The sequence below is a fragment of the Polistes fuscatus genome, unplaced genomic scaffold (assembly GCF_010416935.1).
Source record: "Polistes fuscatus isolate 324 unplaced genomic scaffold, CU_Pfus_HIC Scaffold9, whole genome shotgun sequence".
In the NCBI taxonomy this organism is placed as follows: domain Eukaryota; kingdom Metazoa; phylum Arthropoda; class Insecta; order Hymenoptera; family Vespidae; genus Polistes; species Polistes fuscatus.
The window spans coordinates 1,800,534-1,827,642 of NW_025113173.1; the positions used below are offsets into that span (position 1 = coordinate 1,800,534).

General features: G+C 30.5%; 2 protein-coding genes across 4 annotated transcripts; one reads left to right on the forward strand and one right to left on the reverse strand.

Annotated features, from left to right (window-relative positions):
• The first annotated feature begins 17,894 nt into the window (after window positions 1-17,894).
• Window positions 17,895-20,740, forward strand: LOC122525814 (cytochrome P450 6k1-like). Of its 2 annotated transcripts, XM_043648803.1 has the most exons (7): window positions 17,895-18,254; window positions 18,366-18,765; window positions 19,162-19,397; window positions 19,481-19,711; window positions 19,846-20,123; window positions 20,286-20,475; window positions 20,549-20,740. In XM_043648803.1, the coding sequence occupies exons 1-7, from the start codon at window positions 18,242-18,244 to the stop codon at window positions 20,716-20,718; spliced, it is 1,518 nt and encodes a 505-aa protein (XP_043504738.1). In that variant the 5' UTR covers window positions 17,895-18,241; the 3' UTR covers window positions 20,719-20,740. The 2 variants fall into 2 exon arrangements, with proteins under 2 accessions (XP_043504738.1, XP_043504737.1); XM_043648802.1 differs by lacking the exon at window positions 17,895-18,254 and having other exon boundaries at window positions 18,347-18,765.
• A 137-nt stretch (window positions 20,741-20,877) lies between these two features.
• On the reverse strand, window positions 20,878-27,042 carry LOC122525812 (DNA topoisomerase 2-binding protein 1). 2 transcript variants are annotated; one of them, XM_043648797.1, is made up of 26 exons: window positions 26,809-27,042; window positions 26,588-26,706; window positions 26,363-26,502; window positions 26,143-26,275; window positions 25,964-26,071; window positions 25,678-25,884; window positions 25,383-25,599; window positions 25,154-25,291; window positions 25,003-25,079; window positions 24,758-24,927; window positions 24,542-24,686; window positions 24,345-24,462; window positions 24,039-24,239; window positions 23,790-23,965; window positions 23,551-23,717; window positions 23,279-23,484; window positions 23,094-23,212; window positions 22,781-23,011; window positions 22,648-22,710; window positions 22,421-22,584; window positions 22,217-22,338; window positions 22,076-22,146; window positions 21,829-21,984; window positions 21,533-21,733; window positions 21,225-21,454; window positions 20,878-21,153 (listed from the first exon to the last, which is right to left on the reverse strand). In XM_043648797.1, exons 2-26 carry the CDS (start codon window positions 26,696-26,698, stop codon window positions 20,931-20,933), a joined length of 3,894 nt encoding a protein of 1,297 aa, XP_043504732.1. In that variant the 5' UTR covers window positions 26,699-26,706; window positions 26,809-27,042; the 3' UTR covers window positions 20,878-20,930. The 2 variants fall into 2 exon arrangements, with proteins under 2 accessions (XP_043504732.1, XP_043504730.1); XM_043648795.1 differs by having other exon boundaries at window positions 26,143-26,278.
• Between the last annotated feature and the right edge of the window lie 67 nt (window positions 27,043-27,109).

Consider the following 27,109-nt stretch of genomic DNA (forward strand, 5'->3'; position numbering starts at 1 on the left):
TACCCATATTTAAAAAGAGCAAATACACATACGTACCCACCCACTCACTCCACGATTCTCTCACATACCACCAGGGTGCAAAAGCCTAAACTAGAGAGAATGCCCCGGGGCACCTCCGACACCCTAGTTCAACCACGTTTTCTAAACTTACATGCTAAAGGGTATACGTACTGATTGCTGTAATCGTCTGCCAAGACTAATGATTATTGCATAAGAAACTACAGCAAAAATACAAGTATACACTAGTATATATGCATACTAGTAATATACGAGTATATCAAAGTTTCCACAAGTAAATGCGGTAACTCTACTATTCAAAACGATTGTTAAAAAAAAAGTTCGTATCGTACACGTGACTCTACAAGTTATTTTTATTCAATAACTTTAAAAAATAATAAGCGCGGTATTACGTGTCGCGAAACGATGTACAATGCACACACCTAAACGCACACACAGGTGCAACGTACACCGTGCAATCACTAGCACAATGACAGCCGCCAATAGGGGAAAAACTTAAAACTAAACCTATACTAACCGTTTCTCACCTATACGAGTAGCACCTGGGCACACGTATAGATGAGAAAGCAGAAAGTATAGGGGGGAGAAACGGGAGATTAGTACATTAGAAGCTGAAAATCCTGATCTAAAAAAAATGATTAAAAACACATATATACAGAACATATAAATACATTTTTATAAAAATTCATCTAAGCGGCTAAGGACTCTACAATTTATTTAATAAATAATGACTACGAATATCTTTTAATATCTTGTAATATATTTAAAAACCTCGGACGACTCCTTTCATTAAGTTGGCTGTTCTAATAAAAGAACTGGGCTTTGAGCCACCACTTAACTGCTAGAATCTATCCGTCGCGAATGAGTTTGTTTTCTTGCTCATTTATTTGTAATATCGAAGTATCGATATGTGAAAATTAATCGCGATTAGATAAATTAAGTAAGAAGCAATGCATGTAAGACATTTATTACATGCTTTTTTGGACGAAAACGAGTAAATTAATGCTCGGTTTCACCACTACTAACCACGAACAAAACACGTAATAAAAAAGAAAGTGCATTAATTAATTGCATTATTAATTAAATGAATTTAACCGATGAGACAAGAAAACCTATCCTGAACTAATATAAAATATACAATACAATATACAATATAATATACAATTTTCATGAGTAACTCCTAGAAAGGAATTACTCATGTGCTCGTCACTAATTTATTTAAATAATTACAACCAGTAACTCGTGCCGATTAGGACCTTTCATCCTCGACATGATTGAGCACCGGAGGGACTTTAAATTTTAACTCACGGCATAAGAAGTTCTACGATGGCTCCAAAACACTCCTACTTCGCAGCAAGTATTGTAGAATGCGAGTATCGAAGATCCATCGAAGTCCATCGAAGATCCATCGAAGTCCATCGAAGATCCATCGAAGATCCATCGAAGATCCATCGAAGATCCATCGAAGATCCATCGAAGAATTCATTCCACATCTTTGATAAGGTAGAAAGTCCGTCGTCATATCTGTAAAATAAAATAGAACAAAACGATAAGTTATTTGCAATATAATCCAAAATCATATAAAATAAAATCGAATAAAATGTAAATAAAAATAGATACTTACAATGCATTCCAATGGGATGAAATTCAATTGCACCATGGCGATGCACCTCGCGTGAATCTAATACGTATATCTTTAAACGCGGTATAAACGAAAATAAGAAACTATAGATGAGTTTCTTATCGCGAAACCGAAATTTTATTATACGGCGAACAACACTGATTCTAATTCGCGTTTGATTTTAATTTATTATGCGCCCGATCACTGATTCTACAACTGCTTCAAAGACTGCTTTGCACACAGTCAATGCAAGTAAAAAATCTTCATTGATGCACTGATTCTAATACGCGAACAGTCTGTGCGACTGTTTAAAGATAAAAATATAACTTTACTCGAACAAACTCTAATGCAATTACTGCCTTGGTCGCAGTTAATTTAATATATATTTCAAAAATAGTTCGCGAACGCGACGAATTGAAATGAAAACGAACGAACGTGCTTCTAATCCGTGATTTTAATTATATTTAACGATACAACACTCCCGTATATTGCTTCGCGCACGATAGCAATGCACGACACTTGCAACACTTCACAAACACAATTCACAAACACTTCCAACACTGATATATTCCCATGATGATCTGAAACAGAAATAAAAACAAAATTATAAATATCATTGTTGTAAGTAAAAAAATTATTATAATTATTGAGAAAGTGTTTAAAATAAAAATTGACTTACGTTTATTCTTCATTGATGAATGCACGATGGGTATCCTACCCTTAGGATGACGATGAGCACACGTTTAAACCGAATAAAAGAAACTTACGGAGTTTCTTAACCGAGCAAACGAAACTTTAACATGCGACGATCAACACTGACTTTACTTTCCGATTCTTTTGTATTTTATTTTACGATGCAACACACGAGTACCTCATTGCCTACGCGCTCGATTGCAATGATGTTCTGAAACAGAAAAAGAAAAAGAACAATTAATTCATCGTTATAATAAAAACCATTAAAGTTATCATAGAAGTTTGATAGAAAATATACTTACTTTTAGTCTTCATTGATGACTGCAGGATGGGTATCCTACCCTTAGGATGACGATGAATAAAATAAAATTAAATAAAACTCTGAAAAGCTGAAACATACTAAAAAGATTATAGAACAATATATCCTGTGAATCATTCCTGAAGGCATTGCACACTTTTAAAGATATTTTATCATAAAGAATCAATATAAATTCAAGCAATATTAATTGCCTTTATCTCACTACTTGTATAAAATTACATATAAAGTATTAATATCAGTAAAAATTGTTAATAAAAATCGATAACGTTATATATATAATAGTTTAATACGTCACGTTCGTTAGATCTTATACGTTGAAGGACTGATAGGAATGAGCACGTAGTCCTTGCGTCTGTCGTTCGACCGTTCGTTTTCGTTTTTTTCGGCTGTCTTTTTCTCTTTTCACTCGAGAAATTCCTGGAATATACGTACACATTCGTTATTGCCCGTAGATAGAATATTTTGTTTTCTTATTTTCTCTCTCTCTCTCTCTCTCTCTCACTTTCGTTCTCACTCTTTGTATACATTTCTGTATGGTTTAAAAAAAAGAATAACGCTTACCTCGATGAATATGAAGATAAAAAAGAGTAAACACAATTGTTAGACTGAGTATATGTATTCTGCTGGACTCTCCTAATGCTCGGTACCTAAAAAAGGAAAAAAAAAGATCACATTAGTATAACATAAAGAAAATCAAATATATGAGTGTATGTGTACGAGCTACCTATACTTATGCATATATGATTGTATGTGTGTGTATGTGACAGGAATCGAATTCAATACGAAATACAATCTTTGAATACATAATTATGAAAAATAATTAATTAGAGCATCATTAGAGATGATAGTAAGTATCGATACCGTGAAAAATAGGTGGAAATTAGAAAAATATATTATTTAGTAACATTGGTAAGATTTGACGCGACGCCGAGAAATATCGATAATTACATTTTCACATATATCTTTCAAACTTTTTAATATTTCGTTTTGAAAACACTCACGTATGAAAATCTTACTTGTAGCTATCGTTTGATATATAATAGAAGGCTGTATGTTAGAAAATATTTTTTAATTACCTGAGATTAACGGGACGACATAGTATCCGTGCGATCTCCAGCACCGACACCGCGAAAAGAAAGAAGGAAACTCAGCAAAGAGCCCTGATTGGCTGATAATTATTTCGGCAAATTGGATGATTGGCAGATAATTATTCACACGTAAAGTGACCAATTAGAAATTCCCAATAACCATATAGAAATAATTTCACGCACACAAGCTTGCCCCGTCACACGTACGTACCTCGCCTTTCTTTATGACCACGCTAGTCAAGCTTGATATGATAATTTATTTATTAAATAAATAAAAAATGTATTCTATTTTTCTATTTAATATACACATATCTTGTTAATATTTAAAAAATAACGAAAAGAATAAAGACAATATGCACTATAAACCTTATCACACCGCACAGAAAAAAATACATAATTTATTTATTAAATAAATCAAAAATCCATTTTATTATTAATTATAATTATCCAATTTATAATTAATATTATCCAATTTATTTTTCTATTAGGTGTATAAGTTCTTTGTTAATATTTAAGAAATAACGTGTCGAATAAAGACATTATACACTAAAAACTTTGTCACATTGCACAGAAAAACAGAATCGTATAGAAAAGAAACCTCGTTGCAGATATTTTTAAAACAATTGACATCGCATGCCATAGGAGAACACAATCTTATAGAAATGAAACATCGTTATAGAAATCTTTAAAACAATTGACATAAGGCACTGTAGCCATCCTTAAAGAATTAAAATAAATTAAAACAAAACAATTGACATCTCTTATGCCAACTATGAAAGTATAAATTCCCATATTCTGTATCGATATGGAAAAATTCTTGTTATTTTAATTCTTTAAGGATGACTACTGTGTTTTTTGTCAATTGTTTTAAAAATATCTGCAACGAGATTTCTTTTCTATACGATTGTGTTTTTCTGTGCAATGTGACAAAGATTTCAGTGTATATTGTCTTTATTCTGCACATTATTTTTTAAATAATTACAAGGAACGTGTTACACGTATACACAACACTCATATATTTAATTTTCTTTATATTATACCAATGCTATGTTACTTTATACTCTTTTTAGGTTTCCAAAAAGTGGTAGAATACAGCATGAATAGATATACTCATTGTCAGTATAATAACTGTTTTTACTTTTCTATCTTGATATGTGTTGTGGTAGGTTTATCTCTTTTCTTTTATAACATAAAGAAGAGTAATATAAAAAGTATAAGAAGAGGAAAAATAAATAGAAAAAAAAAGAAAGAGAGAGAAAGAGAGTGACATCTTATACACATGTCAGACTTTACTTTACTTTTACAATACTTTTACATTACTTTTATTTAACTTTTACTTTACTTTTACATTACTGTCTTTAAGTTTCCAAACATTGAGAGATAACAGCATGATTACATATACATAATCTGATAATTATATTTACATTTTTATCTTTTTCATATTCATATTATTTCATATCATACATATAAATATATAGACTCTTTAGTTTACTGATACTTTACTAATACAATCTTATGATTTGCAGATTTGCAAGTATTTGAAGATTTGAAATTGCACAGCATCAATTAGAATTTCTCCTTGTTTTATGTATCAAGTACATACATAAATGAAAAACTTACAAGATTTTAAAATGAATCCAGAAAATATTTTTTGATATTTAAACGAGCAAACACCTCAACTTTCTTCTATCATAATGGTAAACTTTAATAATTCACATTTTCCATTAGTATATTATTTATTAATGGTTTTAATATATTGGTTGTATAATTGTTTAGAGAAATGTAATCTCATTTTTCATTTGCATATACGTGTACATTACGTATACATTAACAATTATTTTAATGCACTAATGCACTTTTCTTATATTGCAGCAAAATTTTACCCTCGAAGTCCTCAGTGCGCAGGAGCATTAAAATAATTACACAAAATAGATAAAAATACGAAAATCATAACGTTATAATCTTAAAGATTATGTATTAGATGTATGACACCCTTTATATACATGCGCAACGTTCGCAAAGTCATATAAACAACATTTAATAAAAGTAATTTCATAGAGGACAACGTCTCATTTCAACGATCGATTTCGAAGGAGAAGGTACATTGATCATACATTCCAATCTTTTAGACAACAATAGACACTTGCATCGATTAATTAACAATTATTATAATGTACTAATGCACTCTTTTTATGTTACAGCAGAATTTTACCCTCGAAGTCCTCACTGCGCAAGAGCATTAAAATAATTACATAAAATAGATAAAAATACGAAAATCATAACGTTTTAATCTTAAATTTTATTAAATAGATTTAATATTCTTTTTATACACATGCTCAACGTTCGGAAGGTCCTGTAAACAACTTTCACCAAAAGAACTTTAACAGAGGATAATTACTCAGATCAACGGTGGATTTCGAGGAGGAGGGATCACAGAACATATACTCCGAGCTTTTAGACAACAATAGACACTTGCATTGATTAATTAACAATAATTTATATTTTAATGAATTCCTATTATAATTAAGATTGTTTAAACGCATATATATTTATTTAAATATTACCTAACTTTTGACGTACTTTGAATATTAATTAATTGCGATTTTATGTTTTAATAAATGAAAATTTTACCCCTTCCCACCAAAGTCATCATTGCGCAAGAACATTACAACAAATGTACACTTGTTTAAACAATTATACAAAAAATAAAAGAATATTAAAATGAGAGCGTTATAATATTAAATTTTATTGATTAATTTTATTGATTTTCTTTTATACACATGCTCAATTTTCGGAAAGTCACATAAACAACTTTCACCAAAAAAACTTTAACAGAAGATAATTACTCAGATCAACGGTGGATTTCGAGGAGGAGGGATCACAGAACATATACTCCGAGCTTTTAGACAACAATAGACACTTGCATTGATTAATTAACAATAATTTATATATTTTAATGAATTCCTATTATAATTAAGATTGTTTAAACGCATATATATTTATTTAAATATTACCTAACTTTTGACGTACTTTGAATATTAATTAATTGCGATTTTATGTTTTAATAAATGAAAATTTTACCCCTTCCCACCAAAGTCATCATTGCGCAAGAACATTACAACAAATGTACACTTGTTTAAACAATTATACAAAAAATAAAAGAATATTAAAATGAGAGCGTTATAATATTAAATTTTATTGATTAATTTTATTGATTTTCTTTTATACACATGCGCAATTTTCGGAAAGTCACATAAACAACTTTCACCAAAAAAACTTTAACAGAAGATAATTACTCAGATCAACGGTGGATTTCGAGGAGGAGGGATCACAGAAGATATACTCCGAGCTTTTTAACATCAATAGACACTAGCATCAATTAATTAACAATTATTTTAATAATTTAATACACTCTTTTAATATTTCAGACTAATAAGATACATATATGTACTAGTATAAGCATTACATACTTATTAACATACTTTGAATATTAAATAATTTCGATCCGATATTTTATTAGATGAAAATTTTACCCCTTTCCCACCGAAGTCATCACTGCACAAGAACATTACAACAATTGTACATTTGTTTAAACAATTACATAAAAATTGAAATAATGTTAAAATGAAAACTTTATATAATTTTTATTTCTATTTATTACAATTAATTTTCTCGTTACATATATAAGAAACTTTCGAAAAGCCATGTATATAACATTCATTAAAAAAAAAACTTTTTTATATGACAATGTTTCAGTCTTACAGTAGATTTCGAAGAGGAAGGTTCATCAAAAGGTACATCTTTATTTTTAGATTATAATATATATTTCCATCAATTAATTAACAATTATTTAAAGTGTATTGAACAAAGTATTGTTGTCTACTAATACATAATGTATGTATATGTTTAAGCAATTATATTATTTTAAATATTACATACTCTCCTATTGACTTATTTTGAATATAGAAAATAATTTTAATATGAATTTATTTTTATGATTTTAGATGACTGTGTCTTCAGCTTGATTGCGTTCTTGGATTGTAACATAATTATAAACTATACCAATTACTTAGATTGTTTTTCAATCATTGTTACATAAAATTTAATATCAAACGTTTAATAAAATTTTATTATTTTTTTAGAAACAATTCAATGGGTAGCGGGTGGATTTCTTCTTCGCAAAGGGCGCCATTTGTTAAGAAGGAATTTACTTCAGGGATGCGACCCTGCCCACGCGAGCCTTGATTCTATCTTTCTCCCAAGGATAGAATCATGTCCTTCCCTCAGCTTTTTAAAGTGAAACTCCCTATCTCTTTTTTTTTATTTTTTTTTATTTTACTTTGCTTTTTTTAACTCGCGATTTTGCAAGCATAGATGTGCACGTAGCATAGGAACTGAAACTGCATTAGAAGGGATGTCTACCAGCGCTATTAGTAAGACGGGCCCAGGGATTCAGTTCCTCAAGCTTGCAGTAAATATAGTACCGGTGGACAAACTGTACGTGCAGCGTAAGTTCCTCGTAATATAGATTAGAGTCAGTGGATTAGTCCAACCGGTGGGATACCACTTAAAAAAAAAACGTAAAAAGTTTCACTTTAAAAAGCATCCTTTTCAACTTCTTCCCTATCCCTTTGCTTTTTTTGTTGCAGGTTACATAGGAGGAGGACCACACTAGGACAGCAAGAGGACCATACCAGGACAGCACGAGGACTTAGTTATAATAACGGATAGTGTAAGATAATTATTTGTATAATTAAATTTATAATTAAATGTATAATTACATGTATAATTTTAATCTATTTATTCTTCTCCCCTTAGCACATTATGACATTTATATTTAATGTATTTTATTTGTTCATAGGTTCCATGTTTATGCGATTCTATTCATGTTTCACTCCTCCTTTATCATTTTGATATCTGCTATTCCAATTTTCTCTTACTCCTCGATAATAATTGCAAGGATTTTCCGAATAAAACTCTTAGGGTGGGGCCTAAGAGTGGGGCTTATTAAAAAACCTTCTCGGGACTTTCATCTTCTATGGTTTCAATTTAATTCGGATGGGGACATCTTCAGGATGCACATCCCGGGTCTTCAGAAGCGGTTACCTCCTCGTGGTTAGACCTGGGCAATGGTATTTTACTTTCAGTATAATGTTTAACATATTTTATATGTTAAACATTCCATTGCAAGTAAAATCCAGCTAAAGACCGCTTACCATAAACATTATAATCATAATTAGTTTCTTTCATTTTCCTAATTAATATCATATTACAATTCATTTCATTATTTTCCCTTTAATACTCCTTTTATATTATATCCCACATTAAAATACTCGATTTATTTTATAGGAACACTAATCTCTTGTGCATTCTTTCAGACGTTTTTGACGTGCAGTGCGGTCGGTAAAGTACGTCTCGGTCGCGTTCGCGTTCGCGATTAAAAACTTTTTTATAGTTTTTTATTTTCGTTACCGTCCACCCATCATCATCCTAAGGGTAGGAGACCCATCGGGCATTCATCACTGAAGATTAAAAGTAAGTATAATTTTTCTATGAAACATTTTCTATGATAAATTTTCAATAGTTTTCGATTCCGACGAAGATATTAATCGTTCTTTCTCATTTTCTGTTTCAGAACATCATTGCAATCGAGCGCGTAGGCAATGAGGTACTCGAGTGTTTGCATCGTTAAACAAAAATCGGAAATTTTTCGGGTAAAGAAACTTCGAAAGTTTCTTTTGTTCGGTTTATACGTGTGCCATCGTCATCCTAAGGGTAGGAGACCCATCGGGCATTCATCACTGAAGATAAAAGGTAAATTCATTTTTCTATTAAATATTACTTTAATAATTACTTATAATTTTTAAACGATAACAATGATTCTAATCGTTTTGTTTTTTCTTTTTCTTTTTCCAGAAGGCTAAGTGTTTGTGTTAGTGTTTGAACTGCGTGCAATGCAGTTGTAAAAATTAGAATCAGTGTCGTGGTCGCGATAAGAAACACGTAAGTTTCTGATTTTCGTTGGAACCGTCTACGGCATCGTCATCTTAAGGGTAGGAGACCCATCGGGCATTCATCAATCAAGATAGAAGGTAAATTAATTTTTCTATTAAACATTTCTTAATAATTACTTATAATTTTTACATGATAACAATGATTCTAATCGTTTTGTTCTTTTTTCTGTTTTCAGAGAGGTAAGCGAGTGTTAGTGTTTGATTTTTAACTGCCCGCAATGCAGTTGTAAAAATTAGAGTCAGTGTTTGTGCGAATAATTAAAAAATACAATTTTTATCGCGAAGTAGAGTCAGTGTTTGTTCGAATAATTAAAATAAAATTTTTATCGCGGAGTAGAGTCAGTGCATTCGGTCATCGTCACTCTAAGGGTAGAGACCCATCGTGCATTCATCAATGAAGATTAGAAGTAAGTATATTTTCTATGAAAATTTTCTATGATAAATTTTCAATAGTTTTTGATTACGACGATGATATTAATCGTTCTTTTTCATTTTCTGTTTCAGAACATCATTGCAATTCGTGCGCGAAGCAATGTAACGGGAGTGTTTGATCGTTTATAATTATATTTAAAATCACGGATTAGAAGCACGATCGTTCGTTAATTAAAATTCGGTCGCGTTTCGCGTTCGTGTTCGCGTTCGCGTTCGCGTTATTTTTGAGATTTATATATTCAATTAACTGCGAGCAATGCAGTTAATTGCATTAGAGTTTGTTCGTATAAAATTATAGTTTTTTAATTTTAAAACAGTCGTACAGACTGTTCGCGAAGTAGAGTCAGTGAAGTGCATCAGTGAAGTGACCGCCTATCGGGAGTGAAATTTTTGGTTTGCATTGACTGCGTGCAATGCAGTCTTTGAATTAGATTGTAGAATCAGTGTTTGTACGAATAATTAAAGTAACATTTTAATCGCGAAGTAGAGTCAGTGACCGGGCGTAAATTAAATTAAATCGTATCGCGTATGTAGATTCAGTGTTGTTCGCCGTTAAGAAAAATTTCGGTTTCGCGATAAGAAACTCTTTTATAGTTTCTTATATTCGTTTACCGCGATATTAGAGTCACGGGAGTGCGAGGAAAAGTGCATCGAGGAATTCTCCCATGGTCTGATGGACGAGGGATGCAGCTGGACCATTTGCTACGAAGTAGGAGTGTTTTGGAGCCACCGCAGAACTTCTAATGCTAATTGTTCATATTGCATACATGCGTCATTTTATTTTAAAATGCCACATATATGTAATATAACATTTAGCAGGTCGTGAGTTAAAATTTAAAGTCCCTCCGGTGCTCAATCATGCCGAGGATGAAAGGTCCCAATCGGCACGAGTTACTGGTTGTAATTATTCCAAAAAATTATTGACGAGCACATGAGTGATTTTAAAAAAGGATTAGTCCTTTTTTGAAATTGCTCATGAAAATTGTATATTTTATTGTATGTTATATTATTAGTTCAGGATAGGTCTTCTTGTCTCATCGGTTAAATTCATTTAATTAACAGTGCAATTAATTAATGCACTTTTCTTTTTTATTACGTGTTTCGTTCGCGTTTAGTAGTGGTGAAATCGAGTATTAATTTACTCGATTTCGTCCAATAAAGCATGTAATAAATGTCTTACATGCATTGCTTCGTACTTAGTTTATTTAATCGCGATTTTATTTTTCGATATAATCAAAAAATGAGCAAGAAGACAAACCCATTCGCGACGGATAGACTCTGGCTGTTATATGGTGGCTCAAAGCCCAGTTCTTTCATTAGAACAGCCATTTAACGAAAGAGTCGTCCGAGATTTTTATTATTTTTTTTAAATTCTTAAAATCTTTTTAAAAGTCATTATAAATGACTTGTAGAGTCATAGCCCGCTTAGATTAATAGAGAACATTTTTATATAATAATCAAATCTTAGATTAGGATTTTCAGCAATTAATATACTAATCCCCGTTTCTCCCCCCTATACTTTCTGCGTTCTCATTTATGCGTGTGCCCAGGTGTTACACGTATGGGTGAGAAACGGTTAGTATGGGTTTAGTTTTAAGTTTTTCTCCCCCCATTTGGCGTCTGTCATTGTGCTAGTGATTGCACGGTGTACATTGCACATGTGTGTGCGGTTAGGAATGTGCATTGTACATCGTTTCGCGATACGTAATACCGCGCTTATTATTTTTTAAAGTTATTGAATAAAAATAACTTGTAGAGTCACGCGTACGATACGAAATTTTCTTTTTTAACAATCGTTTTGCATAGTAGAGTTACCGCATTTATTTGTGGAAACTATGATATACTCGTATATAACTAGTATGCAATATATACTAGTTTTACTTGTATTTTTGCATTAGTCATTTATGCAATAATCACTAGCCTTGACAGACGATTACAGCAATTGGTACGTACTCCCATAAATTTAGAAAACGCGTTTGAACTAGGGTGTCGGAGGTGCCCCGGGGCATGCTCTCTAGTTTAGGCTTTTGCACCCTGGTGGTATGTGTGAGAACCGTGGAGTGTGTGGGTGGGTATGCATGTGTATTTTTTTGAGCGAATGTGAAACTTTAATTATAAGTAGGTAGGACCCCGGAATGGCACGTGGCATACTTGCACTTTTCAGTGCGAGTCCCCACCTCCGGGTTTTATACGGAATTGTCACAAAATTCTATCTTTTTATTCTATCTTGCTTGACTTGTAAATCTTTTTTGTGACAATTCTGTAATATGCATTATGTATCATGATTCAAAGGGATTTGCAACCATTTAAGAAATTCATTTCTATTTCGATTCTATCTCGAACGAGATAGAGTCGAAATCAAATCCGCAAAACCTTTGATGAATTGATACTTAGTTTTAAGTATTATAACTAGCACTTCGCACTATCGCGATTTAATCTTAGAAATGTTTCATATAATTCAATATAAAGAATAAATTAAATAAAAATATTGCAAAGAAATGCACATTGCATTTTTAGTATTATTTTTATTTCAATTCGATTATATTACTCGATAGTAAAAGTGCGAAGTGTTATTAGGTCATCGATTAGCATAATTAACTGCTCGGACATTCGATTAAATGTGCTCGTGTAATATGTGCACAGTCGATGAACTTTTAAGTTCGTTGATTGTCCACGAGCTAGGATAGCTAACGGGAAACGCGAATGCATTTTGTAATAATTAATAAATAGAGTCACCCCCTTAACGAACATCGGAATTATTTGCATAAGATGTATGATGAAAGAAAATAAATGGAATTATTTCATATATATTGTAATGTGAAATGTATTTCATTTATATTAGTGTAATAAGCAGTTGAGATAATTGGGTGAAAATGTCTTAAGTCGTTTCTAAATTGTACGACCATAATTTGGCATATTATAACGGTTTGGTATTAGAATAGAATCGATACTTTACATGGTTAATAATATTCCTTTCGGCGATGAGATATCTCTCGACCAAAAGGTAATAATTATTTTCTATGTAAAAAGCTCAGGATGTTTTACTAATCACATTTTTCTTTTTCAGGGTTGTGTTAGGGTCGGTTAGGTTTTTTTTTATATATAGAATCAGGGACGATTCTAATTCTATATCATTAATCGTTGTAATATGCCAAATTATGCGAATACTTTTTGGAACGATTGACGTTTTTGGTCAAAGATTCTTTTCGTGCTCGCACGTAGGGAATGTCCGACAGTAGGCTTGAAGAAAGAAGAGGCTAAAAGCCGAAGAGGCCCCCACTTAATTGTGGCTCAAGAGGGCAACTACAGACTTAATGAGTTATTTTCAAATTCAACAGCATGGTTGAATTTTTTGAGAATAGCTCGTTGGTCATTTGATATTTTTATTGTTTTATTTTTTTGTTTTGCTCGTCAATAATTTATAATGGTTATTAAGAATGGTAATAATTAAAATAGTTTGCTTTTTGTTACAGGTGACCATCGTTGGATTTGCCATGCCACCCACCAAACACCAAACATAATTTTTCCTTAAAATAAATCGAGTATTAAGAAAATTTGATTTTATAAATGATATTTCATTAAAAAGATAGAAAATACTTTAAAATCATGATAGAGTACAATAACATTCCCGAATTCCCGCTCCAATATCATATCATTTTTTAATTTCCTATTACACATAATTTCCCCACTTTTCATTCTTCATTTCATTCGTAGAAACTAATTATCTTATAATGTTTTTTAATGTCTCTTTTATTGTTTTAGGTATTATGATTTAATTAATTATTATATTATATATTTAATTTGTTTTTTTTCATTTTATTTTGTTTCAGGAACAAATAGGAACATGCTTTCGATGCATTCATTGGTTCTTTGCAAATCTAAATTAATCTTTCTTTTTTCTTTTTCAGGTTCGTTTCCAGTATTTTTTTCAATGGGTAGCGGGTAGATTCTTTCTTTGCTAAGATGGAATCTACTTCAGGGATGCGACCCTGCCCACGCGAGCCATGATTCTATCTTACTCCCAAGGATAGAATCATGTCCTTACCTAGAATTTTCCTCCACCCCTTCCCCCCACCAAACGATCCTATTTTTAATATTTTGTTGGCAGAATGAATTATGGATAGGATGCAAAATTCTTTTCAAGAAGAGGTGAAAGGGGGACCAGAAGTGGACTGAGGTATAATAAACGGTAGTATTTTAATATGTTTATTACTTTAATATTGCATCGCACTCTCGTGAGAAAAATCATTATCAATGCATTTTCATGTTTTTACAGGTACTATAGATCAGTTGAAATTTTTACAGATTCCATGGATCTTTCATTGCATCTTTACAAATCTAAAATAATCTTTTCTTTTTCTTTTTCAGATTCGTTTCTAGGCCCGCTTTTCTCCTTCTTCCATTCCCCTTTTTTTTGTTGCAGATTTAATAGAAGGAGGACCAGCCGAGGACCAGCCGAGGACCAGAAGAGGACCAGCCAAATTTTCTATAGATACCATGGATCATTCATTGCATTTTGCAAATCTAAAATAATCTTATCTTTTCTTTTTCAGGTTCGTTTCCAGGCCCTCTTTTCTCCTTCTTCCATTCCCTTTTTTTTGTTGCAGATTTAATAGGAGGAGGACCAGAGGAGGACCAGAAGAAGACCAGAAGAGGACTTAATTATAGTAACGAATTGTATAAGGAAATTATTATTATAATAATTAAATGTATAATTTTAATCTATTTATTCTTCTCCCCTTAGCATCGCAGGCATGTAATAATTATTTTTAATGTATTTTATTCGTTCACAGGTTCCATGTTATTTCAATTCTATTCATGTTTCACTCCGTCTTTATCATTTTGTTATTTGGTATTCCACTTTTCTCTACATTCTTGATAATAATTGCAAGGATTTTCCGAATGAAACTCTTAGGGTGGGGCCCAAGAGTGGGGCTTATTAAAAACGTTCTCGGGGCTTTCATTTTCTATGGTTTCAATTCAATTCGGATGGGACATCTTCAGGATGCACATCCCGGGTCTTCAGAAGCGGTTACCTCCACGTGGTTAGACCTGGGCAATGGTATTTTACTTTCAGTATAATGTTTAACATATTTTATATGTTAAACATTCCATTGCAAGTAAAATCTAGCCAAAGACCGCTTGCCATAAACATTATAATGGTAATTGGTTTCTTTTAAATCCCTAATTAATATCATATCCTTCTTTTCCTTTTCCCTTGGTTCCTTTTATCCATTTCATCTATGGAAACTAATTACCTTATAATGTTTTTAATAACTTTTATGTATTTACAGATACCAGGGAATAGTCCAAAATTGTTGAAATTTAAGTTGCAATCTATAAAAGAGATTGCATTCGATGCATTCATTGCATCTTTACTGTCGTAGAATAACATTTTTTTTCTGCAGGTTTCTTTTTTAAATCATAGCTGCAATGGATAGATAGTATGCTCTTTCTTTCTAATGAATCATTAATAAGATATTACTTTATACTTCATTGAGAATGTTGCTTACGAATTGGTAATATATTGTTTTAAATGTTTCATATCTATTATCATATTTTAAACATTACATAATTTTAATCTTATATTCTTTTAAACCAAAATTTTTACCCTCGAAATCATCAATGAGCAGAAACGTTAAAACAGATTTTTTTTTTGTTGAAACAATTACATAAAAAATAATAGAATACTCTGAGCTGACACACACACTTTTTAAATTATCAGCCTTATATAAAGAAAGTTCGTATGTTTTACGTAAAGATTCCTTAATAATTAAATTATAATTTTGCATAAAAATATATTGTACATACTTAAACTTTAACATTGCACTTAAATATGATTGACTTATGAACACGATTATTTAATTAAAACGGTGAGCAAGTAAGCTACTCGAGTGAGCCACTATAGTGGCTCATCGACCTGGAAAAAATAATCGCAAAAGCCACTTTAGTGGCAGGCCGGCTAAGGCCTATATCGGTAATTGTAGTGCTCTACCTTTATCTTTTCGACCGTCGGTAACTGCCACTGTCGGTAACTGCCACTGTCGATAACTGCCACTGTCGGTAACTGCCACTGTCGGTAACTGCCACCGTCGGTAATTGATTCCTACTTTTAAAACATCGACCGTTTTTAATGAGAGTTTGTACTTTAATAATATTGACCGTCAGGAATCTAAATACAAAATATTACCGACGTAGAGTAAAAAAAAATTTCAAGTCTGCTATTACCGACAGTGGCAGTTACCGACAGTGGCAATTACCGACAGTGGCAGTTACCGACGGTCAAAAGATAAAGGTAGAGCACTACAATTACCGATATAGGCCTTAGCCGGCCTGCCACTAAAGTGGCTTTTGCGATTATTTTTTCCAGGTCGATGAGCCACTATAGTGGCTCACTCGAGTAGCTTACTTATTCACTGTTTGAATTAAAAAATCGTCTACATAGTCATTCATATTTAAGTGAAATATTAAAGTTTAAGTATATATATATGTACAATATATTTTTATGAAAAATTATAATTTAATTATTAAGGAATCTTTACGTAAAACATACGAACTTTCTTTATATGCAGTTGATAATTTTAAAACAGTCAGATAGTAATGTACTGCTTTTATATACAGTAATTGTTTAATAACAGACTTCGCATTAACTTTTATTATATTATATTATTATTATATCGCGAGAGTTGAATAATCCTTTTGAAGAAGATATACATAAAAAATAAGGCGAATAAAAAATAATTTCGATGTATATTCTCTTCAATGAAAATTTCCCCCTCTGAAGTCACCACTGCACAGGAACATTAAACAAAATGTACATTTGTTTAAACAATTACAGAAAAATGAAGAAATCATAAAATCAGAGCGTTTTAATCTTAATTTATCTTTATTACAAATAAAATTCTCGTTACACACATACGCAACGTTAGGAAAGTCATATAAATAAAATTTAATAAAAGAAATTTCAACGAGGACAACGTCTCATTTCAACGGTGGATTTCGAAGGGGAAGGTACATAGACGATATATTCCGAGCTTTTTAATAACAATAAACATTTTTATCGATTAATTAACAATTTTTTTTTCAGTTCTTGAGGTTCTATGCCAACTTTTTTGCGCTATTCGATAGTGCATTTATTTATGCTACCTCACTGATATTAACTAAATTGATTAAATAAGTTGTGTCGGTACTGTAAAACGATTAGAAATTTTATTGAGCACCTTACGGTATGCAACACTTCTTATATCCATAAAAAAGAGTTATATAATATTTATTCAGTGGCTATAAAAATAGTATTCCAGTCAGAAGAGATACATTTGCATATTAAATACGTACTAGTTCTAAAGTAAGAGATTACAATTATCGATTCAAGTAAACTATTCAGAAATAGTATTCTATTATTTATTTTTTATTTATTTATCTCTCCGAAAAGTATTTTTTATTTGTACTTATTTATTTCTGAAAAAGTATTATATTATTTATAATACAATAACGTAATCGTCGGTCCCAGTTTTATATAATACTCTTTCCATAAAAAATTCCGTTGTTATTATTTTGATTGTAACAATTTGCAAATATAACGTTGAATCCAAAGTCTTATCTGTTTTCTCTACTTCCAACTTTGTTATGTAAAATTATCGTTAGTGAATGGATTAATTAATAAAATTATTATATTCTTAACGTATTAATCATGAAACATATTTAAGATAAAAACAAAGATGATTATTGAATTATAACTGGAATGATATTCTAAAATGTTATATTTAAAGTATATCTAACGTAAGTGATAAGATTGGTATCTACGTAGTAGATTAATTTAATTTTATGCTAGTAATGTGCTCATCACTTCAGTCTATTATTTAACTCCTGAGATGAAGTACGTTACAAGTCGTTTCTTCCCATAAAACTTATTTCATTAATCTGGTTTATTAATCAATTAATATACTCGGTGTAATCAAATTAGTTTATGTATATAAAACAAAGTTATTTGACAAGTGTATAACAAGTGTTAAAACTAATCAGATAAAGTAATCAAGATAAATCATCTTTATTAAAAATGACGATTATTGGTATATATAAACAAATATTATCTTTTTCTTACTCCTATCACTGTTTTGTATAAAAAAATTGCAATAACTTTATAAAATATTACATATTTATCATGTTAAAAATATTCGCAGGTTTCAATTTCTTTATTAATGGATTGTTATTCGTTTTCACTCTCGCCGCTGTATTTTATTTATGGATGAAATACAAATTATCTTATTGGAAAAGACGAGGTGTACCTTCTTTGCCAGCAAGTTCGTTACTACGACAATTAAAGGATATAATTTGTAGGCGTAAATCTGGAAGTATGGCACTCGGAGATCTTTATCTGGAGGCCAATGATAAGGACAGATTTGTCGGGATATATATCTTACATAAACCATTTTTACTAATAAAAGATAATGAACTTGTTAAATCAATACTAATCAAAGATTTCGATGTTTTTTGCAATCGATATTTTGCGAGTAAATCAGCCAATGACTTGGCTACTTTTAATCTTTTTTCTGCCGATAATCCTGAATGGAAGCATCTAAGGTAATAAAATGCTTAATCATTGTATATCATTTTGCAGAGAATTACGTAAAGACCTTTGCACTTGGAATACAAATATAGCGTCAGTACAAAGATATATTTATTCTGACGAATCAAATTTTAAAAAATATAATCAACAGAAAGATTTATTCAAAATTTCTTTAATATATAAATTTTAATTTTAATAATTTTTTCTATTTACCGTTAAAAAATTATTCTAAATTATTCATGATTAATTTATTATTGTATAATAACTTTACACATGTAAAGACGAAAACAAGATACTATAAGAATGTATCTGATTTATATGCGTTAATTAATGATTTTTATTAGTATCCAAATGCAAATAGGTAATTATTCTGTGATCTAATAGATAATGATATAAATTTGTATTAACAGAGTTAAAATGTCTCCGATTTTCACGAGTGGGAAAATAAAAAAATTATTTTATCTGATGAACGAGACATCCGAAGCAATGCAAGACTTTCTTCAAGAAAAATTTGATCAAAATTCTAATATTACGATCGATGCTCATGATGTTTTTATGAAATATACTACCGATGTTGTATCTACCGTAGCTTTCGGAGTTCGAACTAATTCGTTCAAGGAAGAAACTTCCGAATTCTATCGACAAAGTTAGCAAACGATCAATTTTACAATCTTAATTAAAATCGTATAATCAAAGAATAATAATTATTATTTTTATATTTCCATACAGGTCGTTTACCTTTCAAGGCAAATTTAAGCACGGCATTCAAAATCTTTTTAGTTTTCTTCTTTCCCGAGATAAATAAAAATATTAACTCTAAAATGATGGGAGACGCCAGGGAGTACTTTGATCAACTTTTCTGGGATACGTTCAACGAACGAGAAAAATCTGGAATAAAAAGGGGAGATCTTATCGATTCTCTCATTGAATTAAAAAATGAGGAGCAAAATGATGATTTCAGTAAGAAGCGAAAGTCTATTCGATGTTTTTTGAAATATCCAAATTAAATTCAAGCGCGTATATCAAATGACAATAACAATATTATTCAAATGATAAATGTATTTATTTATATAATAATGATGATGATTATTTAGAATTCGAAGGAGATATTTTACTCGGTCAATCACTGATATTTTTTATCGCTGGTCGAGAGAGCACTGCTACTACGATATGTTATGCTCTTGCTGAACTCGCAAAAGAATCAAAATTGCAAGACAGATTAAGAACGGAAATACGTGAAATATTAAAATCCGATGGATTCACTTACGAAGCCGTGCAAAAAATGAAATATTTACATCAAGTGATCTCTGAAACTTTGAGATTACATCCACCAGCTCCGATCATAGACAGAGTTGCAACGAAAGATTACGTGGTAATTAAAAGGAAAACTTGAAAAGTTCATTATTCACTATTTTTACCAAACTTTTTTAAGTTTTATACGTTTTTCTTAAAACACCTCGTTATTTCATAGAAAACTTTAATTATATACTTTAACTATAGCATGTATACATAAATTGTTTTGTATTTTATGTAGATTCCTGGAACAAATGTACTTATAGAAAAAGGAACGCCCGTTTATGCGGTACTAACAGGCATACATTTTGATCCGAATTACTTCCCAGATCCATTACGTTTCGATCCCGATCGATTTAGCGACGAAAGAAAAGCTGATATTCTACCATATACTTACATGCCCTTCGGTGATGGACCAAGAGTCTGCATTGGTATGTCAAAATTGTTTAAATGTTGTAACTAATACAATATGTTTGACAAATAATTATTTCTTTTCATTTCCAGCCCAGCGAGTAGGCATGTTACAAACTGCAGCTGCTATAATCCGAGTAATTAATAATTATGAAGTTTCATTGAATCTAAATGGAAATTATAAACCAGATCCTACAAATATGTTCTTAACACCTGGTAAAAATTTCATTTTGGATTTAAAGAAAATAACTGTGGAAAATTAAAAATATAAAATATGTAATGTAACGATTACAAGAATTTTCTATATAAGAATATGATTATGATAAAAGAAAAAATTAGCTATTGTACTATATATATACACTTTTTAACTTTATAAATATATATACATATATATTTGTATAAAAAAGATTAACGATCAAATCTATGCTTTCTTCGCATTTCTATGCATTCGTGTTTATTTAGTTCGTAACTATTATTATTTCGGTAAAAGAGAAAGATATTTCTTAAACTCAGGTATGACGCAATCTTTAGGATTCAAAGGAGTTTCCGTTGTAAGTATGTCGCTTAAATATTGAGGGAAAAAACACAGAATCCCCTTACTCGCTAATCTAGCCCAATCGATAGGTTGTTGGGCCTGTTTTGTATTTACGAAACAATGAGTTATTTTTTTTCCTGAAGAATTTACGTCATAAGGAGGTCTGCAATAAACAACAATTCATTACAAAATTATTTTTCATCACACATATTTCATTTTTAAAGTGATACAAACCTAGCCTGTACGACAGTACCACCTCCTGCCTCGATAAGTCTTTGAAATTGATCATATTTTTCTTCTGAAGCAAATAATAGGGCCACTATATTATGAAAAGGACCACGAGGTTCCTTTAGTAATGTTATTCTCCATCTATAAGCTGCTGCTGCTATTGCACAATTCACCTCTCCTATAGGATCCGGTATAATTCCTTTACTTTTTGGATTGCCCCATTCATATTTTTCTTCCTATAATTTTTATACAAAATAATCATCTTATATTTCTATACAAATGAATAATATACAATTTAGTAAATCGATACTAACGTCCAAAAAATTACCATTAGCTTCAGAATCTCGTAAATACATGCAGTGTATAACCCATTTGCCAGCAGCTATGCTGCCGAGCAATTTTTCATTTCTCGATAGTTTCAAGCACATTAAGTGTGTTGCACTTGGATCAAAACTGGTGTCAGAAACTACATCTCCACCAAGCTTTCGTATTACCTGTTCGTGGATTAATCTGTCCTGTTATAAAAATGAAATGTTATAATGTGATTTACGTTAATCCTTTGTTCCTAATTTTGTGTTTTCTTTTTAATACATTTTTATTTTATACAAACCTTTATTCCAGAAAGCATGAATTTTCTTCTGACATAAGGTTGGGTATAGTCATCTTGATCCTCTAATGTCATATTTTTGTTTGAATTACGACTACTTCGATCCTTGTCATCTTGATGAACGTCTTCACTATATCCTAATTCCTCGTGTACTGTGGACTATGTTAAAAATATATTTTGATACGAATGAAGAGGATTTAGCCAAAATTTACAAAACAATATTAATCTCAATCTATCTGTAAAAACTTACAGGTCTAATCGGTTTACGAAGACCAGGATCTTCCCATCCTACAGTATCTGGCTGTGAATCTTTGTAAATAACTGTAAAGATTATACTTTATAAAGTGTATTCATTCTATCGGAAAAAAAACCAATTACATTATTTACATACATTTATGAAGAGAATCCGAAGGTTCTGTATGTTCGTATCTTTTATTATTTTCGTTCGATATTGATTGTCTGTTCTCAGCACTTGAACTCCGTTGAAGTGCTTGCTCCAACTGAGCTATTTGCCTGTAACAAATAATATACACGTATGTTTGTTTTAAATGTTTTATCGATATCGAGAATTGCAAGAATCTTTAATAAAACTTACAAATTTATTTGTGCATTTGCAATTGGACTATTCTCTTGAGAGAAATTTAATTTTCTATTAATTGAATTATTTTTGTAAGGTGTATCATCATTCTCTTCATCTTTCTTGGATAATTCGTTATTACTATTATCACATTTAGGTATCATCGAAGTATTAGCTTCTTCCTAAATATAAATTATATTATAAATGTACTATTCATTATAATTTGTACAATATAGTATAAGTACCTCAGTCTTTTGCCCTTGATTTTTTAGTTGTTCCCATAATTGTTTCTTCAACTCTGAAAGTGGCTGTAACATTTTATTAATTTAACTTTTACGAAGGAAATAAAAATAAAAATAAATGCGATATAATACGTACTGTACTGGGAGCTCTTCTTTTTGGAGGAGGTTCTTCTACTCGTAAATCTGGAAAATTGTTTACCCATTTGACCCATGCTTTTCTCGTATCTGGAGAAGGATTTGGTTTAAAAACTTGACCGTAAGGTGTTTCTGGTGTGGATACATGAAATGGGGATTGTGGTGTATTATTCATAACTAAACTAAGTCGTTTATTTATCAATGGAGTTTCTTCATTATTCGTTTCTTGATTCTGTAAAAAAATAAATATATACGTTTAATATATTTCAAGATATTTCATTTATATTAAGAAATATTTTATAATTATTTATTACCTTATTTTGAGGTAAATGTCGTTTGGGAGTAAGAATCATTCTAGGAGTAGACATAGCAGATTTTACTGAATTTTCTTTTATATTACTCACATTCGGTGATTCTGGAGGTTTTTCTGGAGCTATCGCAAACCAAAATTTTCAATGAAAAATCATATAATATTATAAGTAGATACAAGCTTACTTACCTATTGTTTCTCCGACAAGATAAGGTGTTTCATCTAAGCGTTTTACTCTTGTCCCACAATCCTTTAACCATTCAGCAGTAACAGCTGGCAATTTCCATTTAACTGCTGCTTTGTATTTATGTCCTTCAGGGGAAGGACAGATTAAATGAGTACTAGCGTAAGTATTTTTTTCATTATTCGTTTTACGTGCAAGTATGTCTTGGCATCTAAAAGACAACTGTATTTATTATTTCATTAAATATCATTAATGTAAAAATATCAGGATATCTTACACAGCTCCAAGTTCTTCTGCCAATTTAGAAAGATACATTCTTTCTACTCCTGTATACATGCTTAAAGTAACGATACAATCTTTTAAAGGATTTATAACTTTACTTATAGAAAATGGTTTATGATAATATTCTATATCAACTATTTGTTCTTGATTTTTACAATCTTCCTGAAAAGATGAAAAGTAATATTTAATATTTTCATTGTTTATAGTAATATTTTATTTATCATTAAAACTTACAACAAATAGATCAGTGACAATTTCATTAACTGCGTGTCTAAGTGGTGCTCCATATATGGGCACAACAGCAAAGTCTGGGATTCCTGGATAAGTAGTTGATACAACTACACCACCTAAACCAGTAACATTATCCTGTACTTCGTCATCATTGAAGCCAATTATAACAAATGTAAAACCTATAGAGTATTATATGTATTATTCAGTTGTTTTATTTCATTTTCATATTGTATTTGAGTTTAGTTATATTACCAGCGAATATTTTTTGAGTAGCATCTGGTTCTTCTTGGCTAAATGGTATAGTGCTACTGTTTCCCGACTCTCTATTTTCTGACATTATCTTTCGTCGATTATTTTTTATACTTGATCTGGGCTCCATGGATGTTTCCATTTTTTTCTCATTGATGTCAGAATTATGAGGTTTTAAAAAGTTTTCCACCGATTTATCAGTTACTACATTTAAAAAGTAATTTCTTTTTTATATAGCAAAAAACAACGCAAATAATAATAATAAATATTTATTATTTAGACAATTATAAGAAAAATTCTTCATATTACCAACAATATTTTGAAGATATTGATTTAAAATGTCCTCTTCATTTTGTTCCTTTGATGCTTTACTAATATCGAAACGTGGAATCGGTGGTCGTTTGGGTGGTTGTAGCATTTGTAAATTCTGCATAGTTTTAATTAATTTTAGAAATTGATTATAAATCATTCACACGAAATTTTATATATTAAAAGTAGAAAATGACCTTTTTACTTAGAGGAGAAGGAGGAGGTTCGTTATTCGTCTTCGTTGTATTGGCTTTCGACTTGAAAAATAAAAATTGTTCTTCTGGTGCGGGTCTTTTCAATTTCATACTTTCTTCTATCCAATTAATGTTTAATATATGTGGGCTAAAAATAATGTAGAATATTATCATAAAATGTAGAATAAGATTAATGAGAAGAAAATGTCAAATAAATACCACAATCCTGATGACTTCATTAATTTGATTTCATTAGTGGCTTTACTTTCATCTCCAATAATAACATGCGTTAAAGCATCCGATATATCATTCAAACGTGTTGCACTACCTACATTCAAAATTCTATTGAGTTTATCCCTTTGATTCATTGTAAATCCAGCAAGATAAATCTGCAAAAATAAACCATATACTTGAATAGTGAACGTGTTTTATGATAAAGTACAAAAATTAATATATTAACTTACATTGCAGCCATCTAAAAACGGTCCAGCCAATTTGGCTTCACTGAGAGATAATCGTTCTAAAACTGTAAGCTCTGTACCTAATAATAATATAATTTTATTTTAAAACGATTTGTGTGCTTAGTTTTTGCATTTTTATAATTTGCATCATTACCTATTTTTGTCACTGCAGCATCCAGACTAAAAGTATTAGAAGTTGTCGATGCTAAACTTTCATCTACGTAATTGTTTTGTGGTAATTCACGATTAATGGTACTTATTGTCGAAAAATTTAAACTTTCCATCTCACTTGCTATAATTATAGATATTATTATTGCATAATAAAATTATTATTTTTATCTAACACATGTTATCTTTCTAAATACAAAATTAAAGATAACTACCTCGCATTTTTTCTGGCGTTGAACATGCTTTTGTAGATTTTATAAGATAATTATTAAATGGTAAAGCATATCCAAGTTTCACACTTTCATATACCCATTCTGGCTTTAAGCATGCTATATTATTCTGCATTGCAAATGTTAACTTGTCAGTTAATGAACTATTTTCTGGCGCAATAACAATTTTAACTTTCAAGCCATCTAATGGACCCATGAATGTCTAAAATATTAATATATTTGTTTTATAGGAAATATAACAGAGCATATAAAATAAAAATGTTAAATCAAATAAAATTACCCCTCCATTACTATTTATCAGATTCTTAATTTCTTCCTTTTGTCGTTTGGATAAATTTGTTGATGTAACAACTAAATTCATAAATACAGGACACTTATATTTGTCAAATATTGGATCCTTTGCTTCAATAAAATTATTTAAATTTTCTTCCCATATGGCTATGACCCAATCTTTTGTTACAACCGGTATCTTCAATTCTACAGCTCTCTAAAGAAAATATTAATATAGATGAAATAATATTATATTTTTTATAATGTGACATAAAGGCAATATCAATTGATCTCACTTCATATTTTGCAGACATGACACAATTTGTAACTAAGTGTGTTACACAACTACGTAATTGTTTAGTAAAAAAACCTCCCATGTATTCTACCATTTGTTGTATCTGAATCTGTGGACACATATGAATTAGTTAATGATAAGTGATGTAAATCTTTTATCAATGGAAAATTGGTAAAGTACTTTTATATCTGGTGGCAATCCGGATACACATACGCAAAGTCCTCTCATAGCTGTCGTAAAAATTGGACTTGTGCCTTCTGGAATAGGTTCTCCATTTAAAAAACATGTTATTAAACATCTTGGCCCAACTATCCTGCTAAAATATACAGGCAGGTAGAATTAACAAATAATCTTAACCATATTACATAAATACTATTGAGCTAAGCGACACTCCACTTACGAACACTTAAACTCCTGTAACTGTTCAAAAATATTGCCTTTAAATTCTTCTAATACTAATATATCTGTCTTCTCAGGTTTTAACTCTTGACAATCCTGTTCGGTAATCCATATAGATTTAATATTATAATCACAGCATTTCTGAAATAATGATATTAAATAAGATCTGATTTATTCTGTTATCGATTAAAATTATTTCATTGCAATTTTATAATTGTGTACGAACATCAAAAGCATTCCACATGTGAATAGAACATTCATTTTCAGATTTACATTTGTTTGGAATAACAAAATATATATTTATGTTACAATCTATTTGGCTTCCTTGGCTCATCATTGTTAAAACTAAAAATAATAACGTTATAGAAATTATAAAATAGAAAATTAATGTATATCTTATTTTACATAAAAGTTATCCATCACGTTTAAACACATTTCTAAACTTACCAAGAAGAGATTGCTTATTTCGGAGGTTAGGTTATGTTCTTATTTAAAATCCAAAAATTTGCTTAAAAGAAAAATTCTTATTTAAATTACACAATGCGATGTATTTAATGTACACCGCGGACTTTTGATTATTATAGCAGAAATAATTAAATGTCTAATTCACGTTTGACTTTTCCATGACAATAGTATCTACAAATGAACAGCTTCATGCCGCTAAAAAGTAACTACTCTAGTTTTTAGAATCTTTAGAGATTGTCAAGAAGCATATCAATGAGTATAATTTAAAATACATAGTACTTTT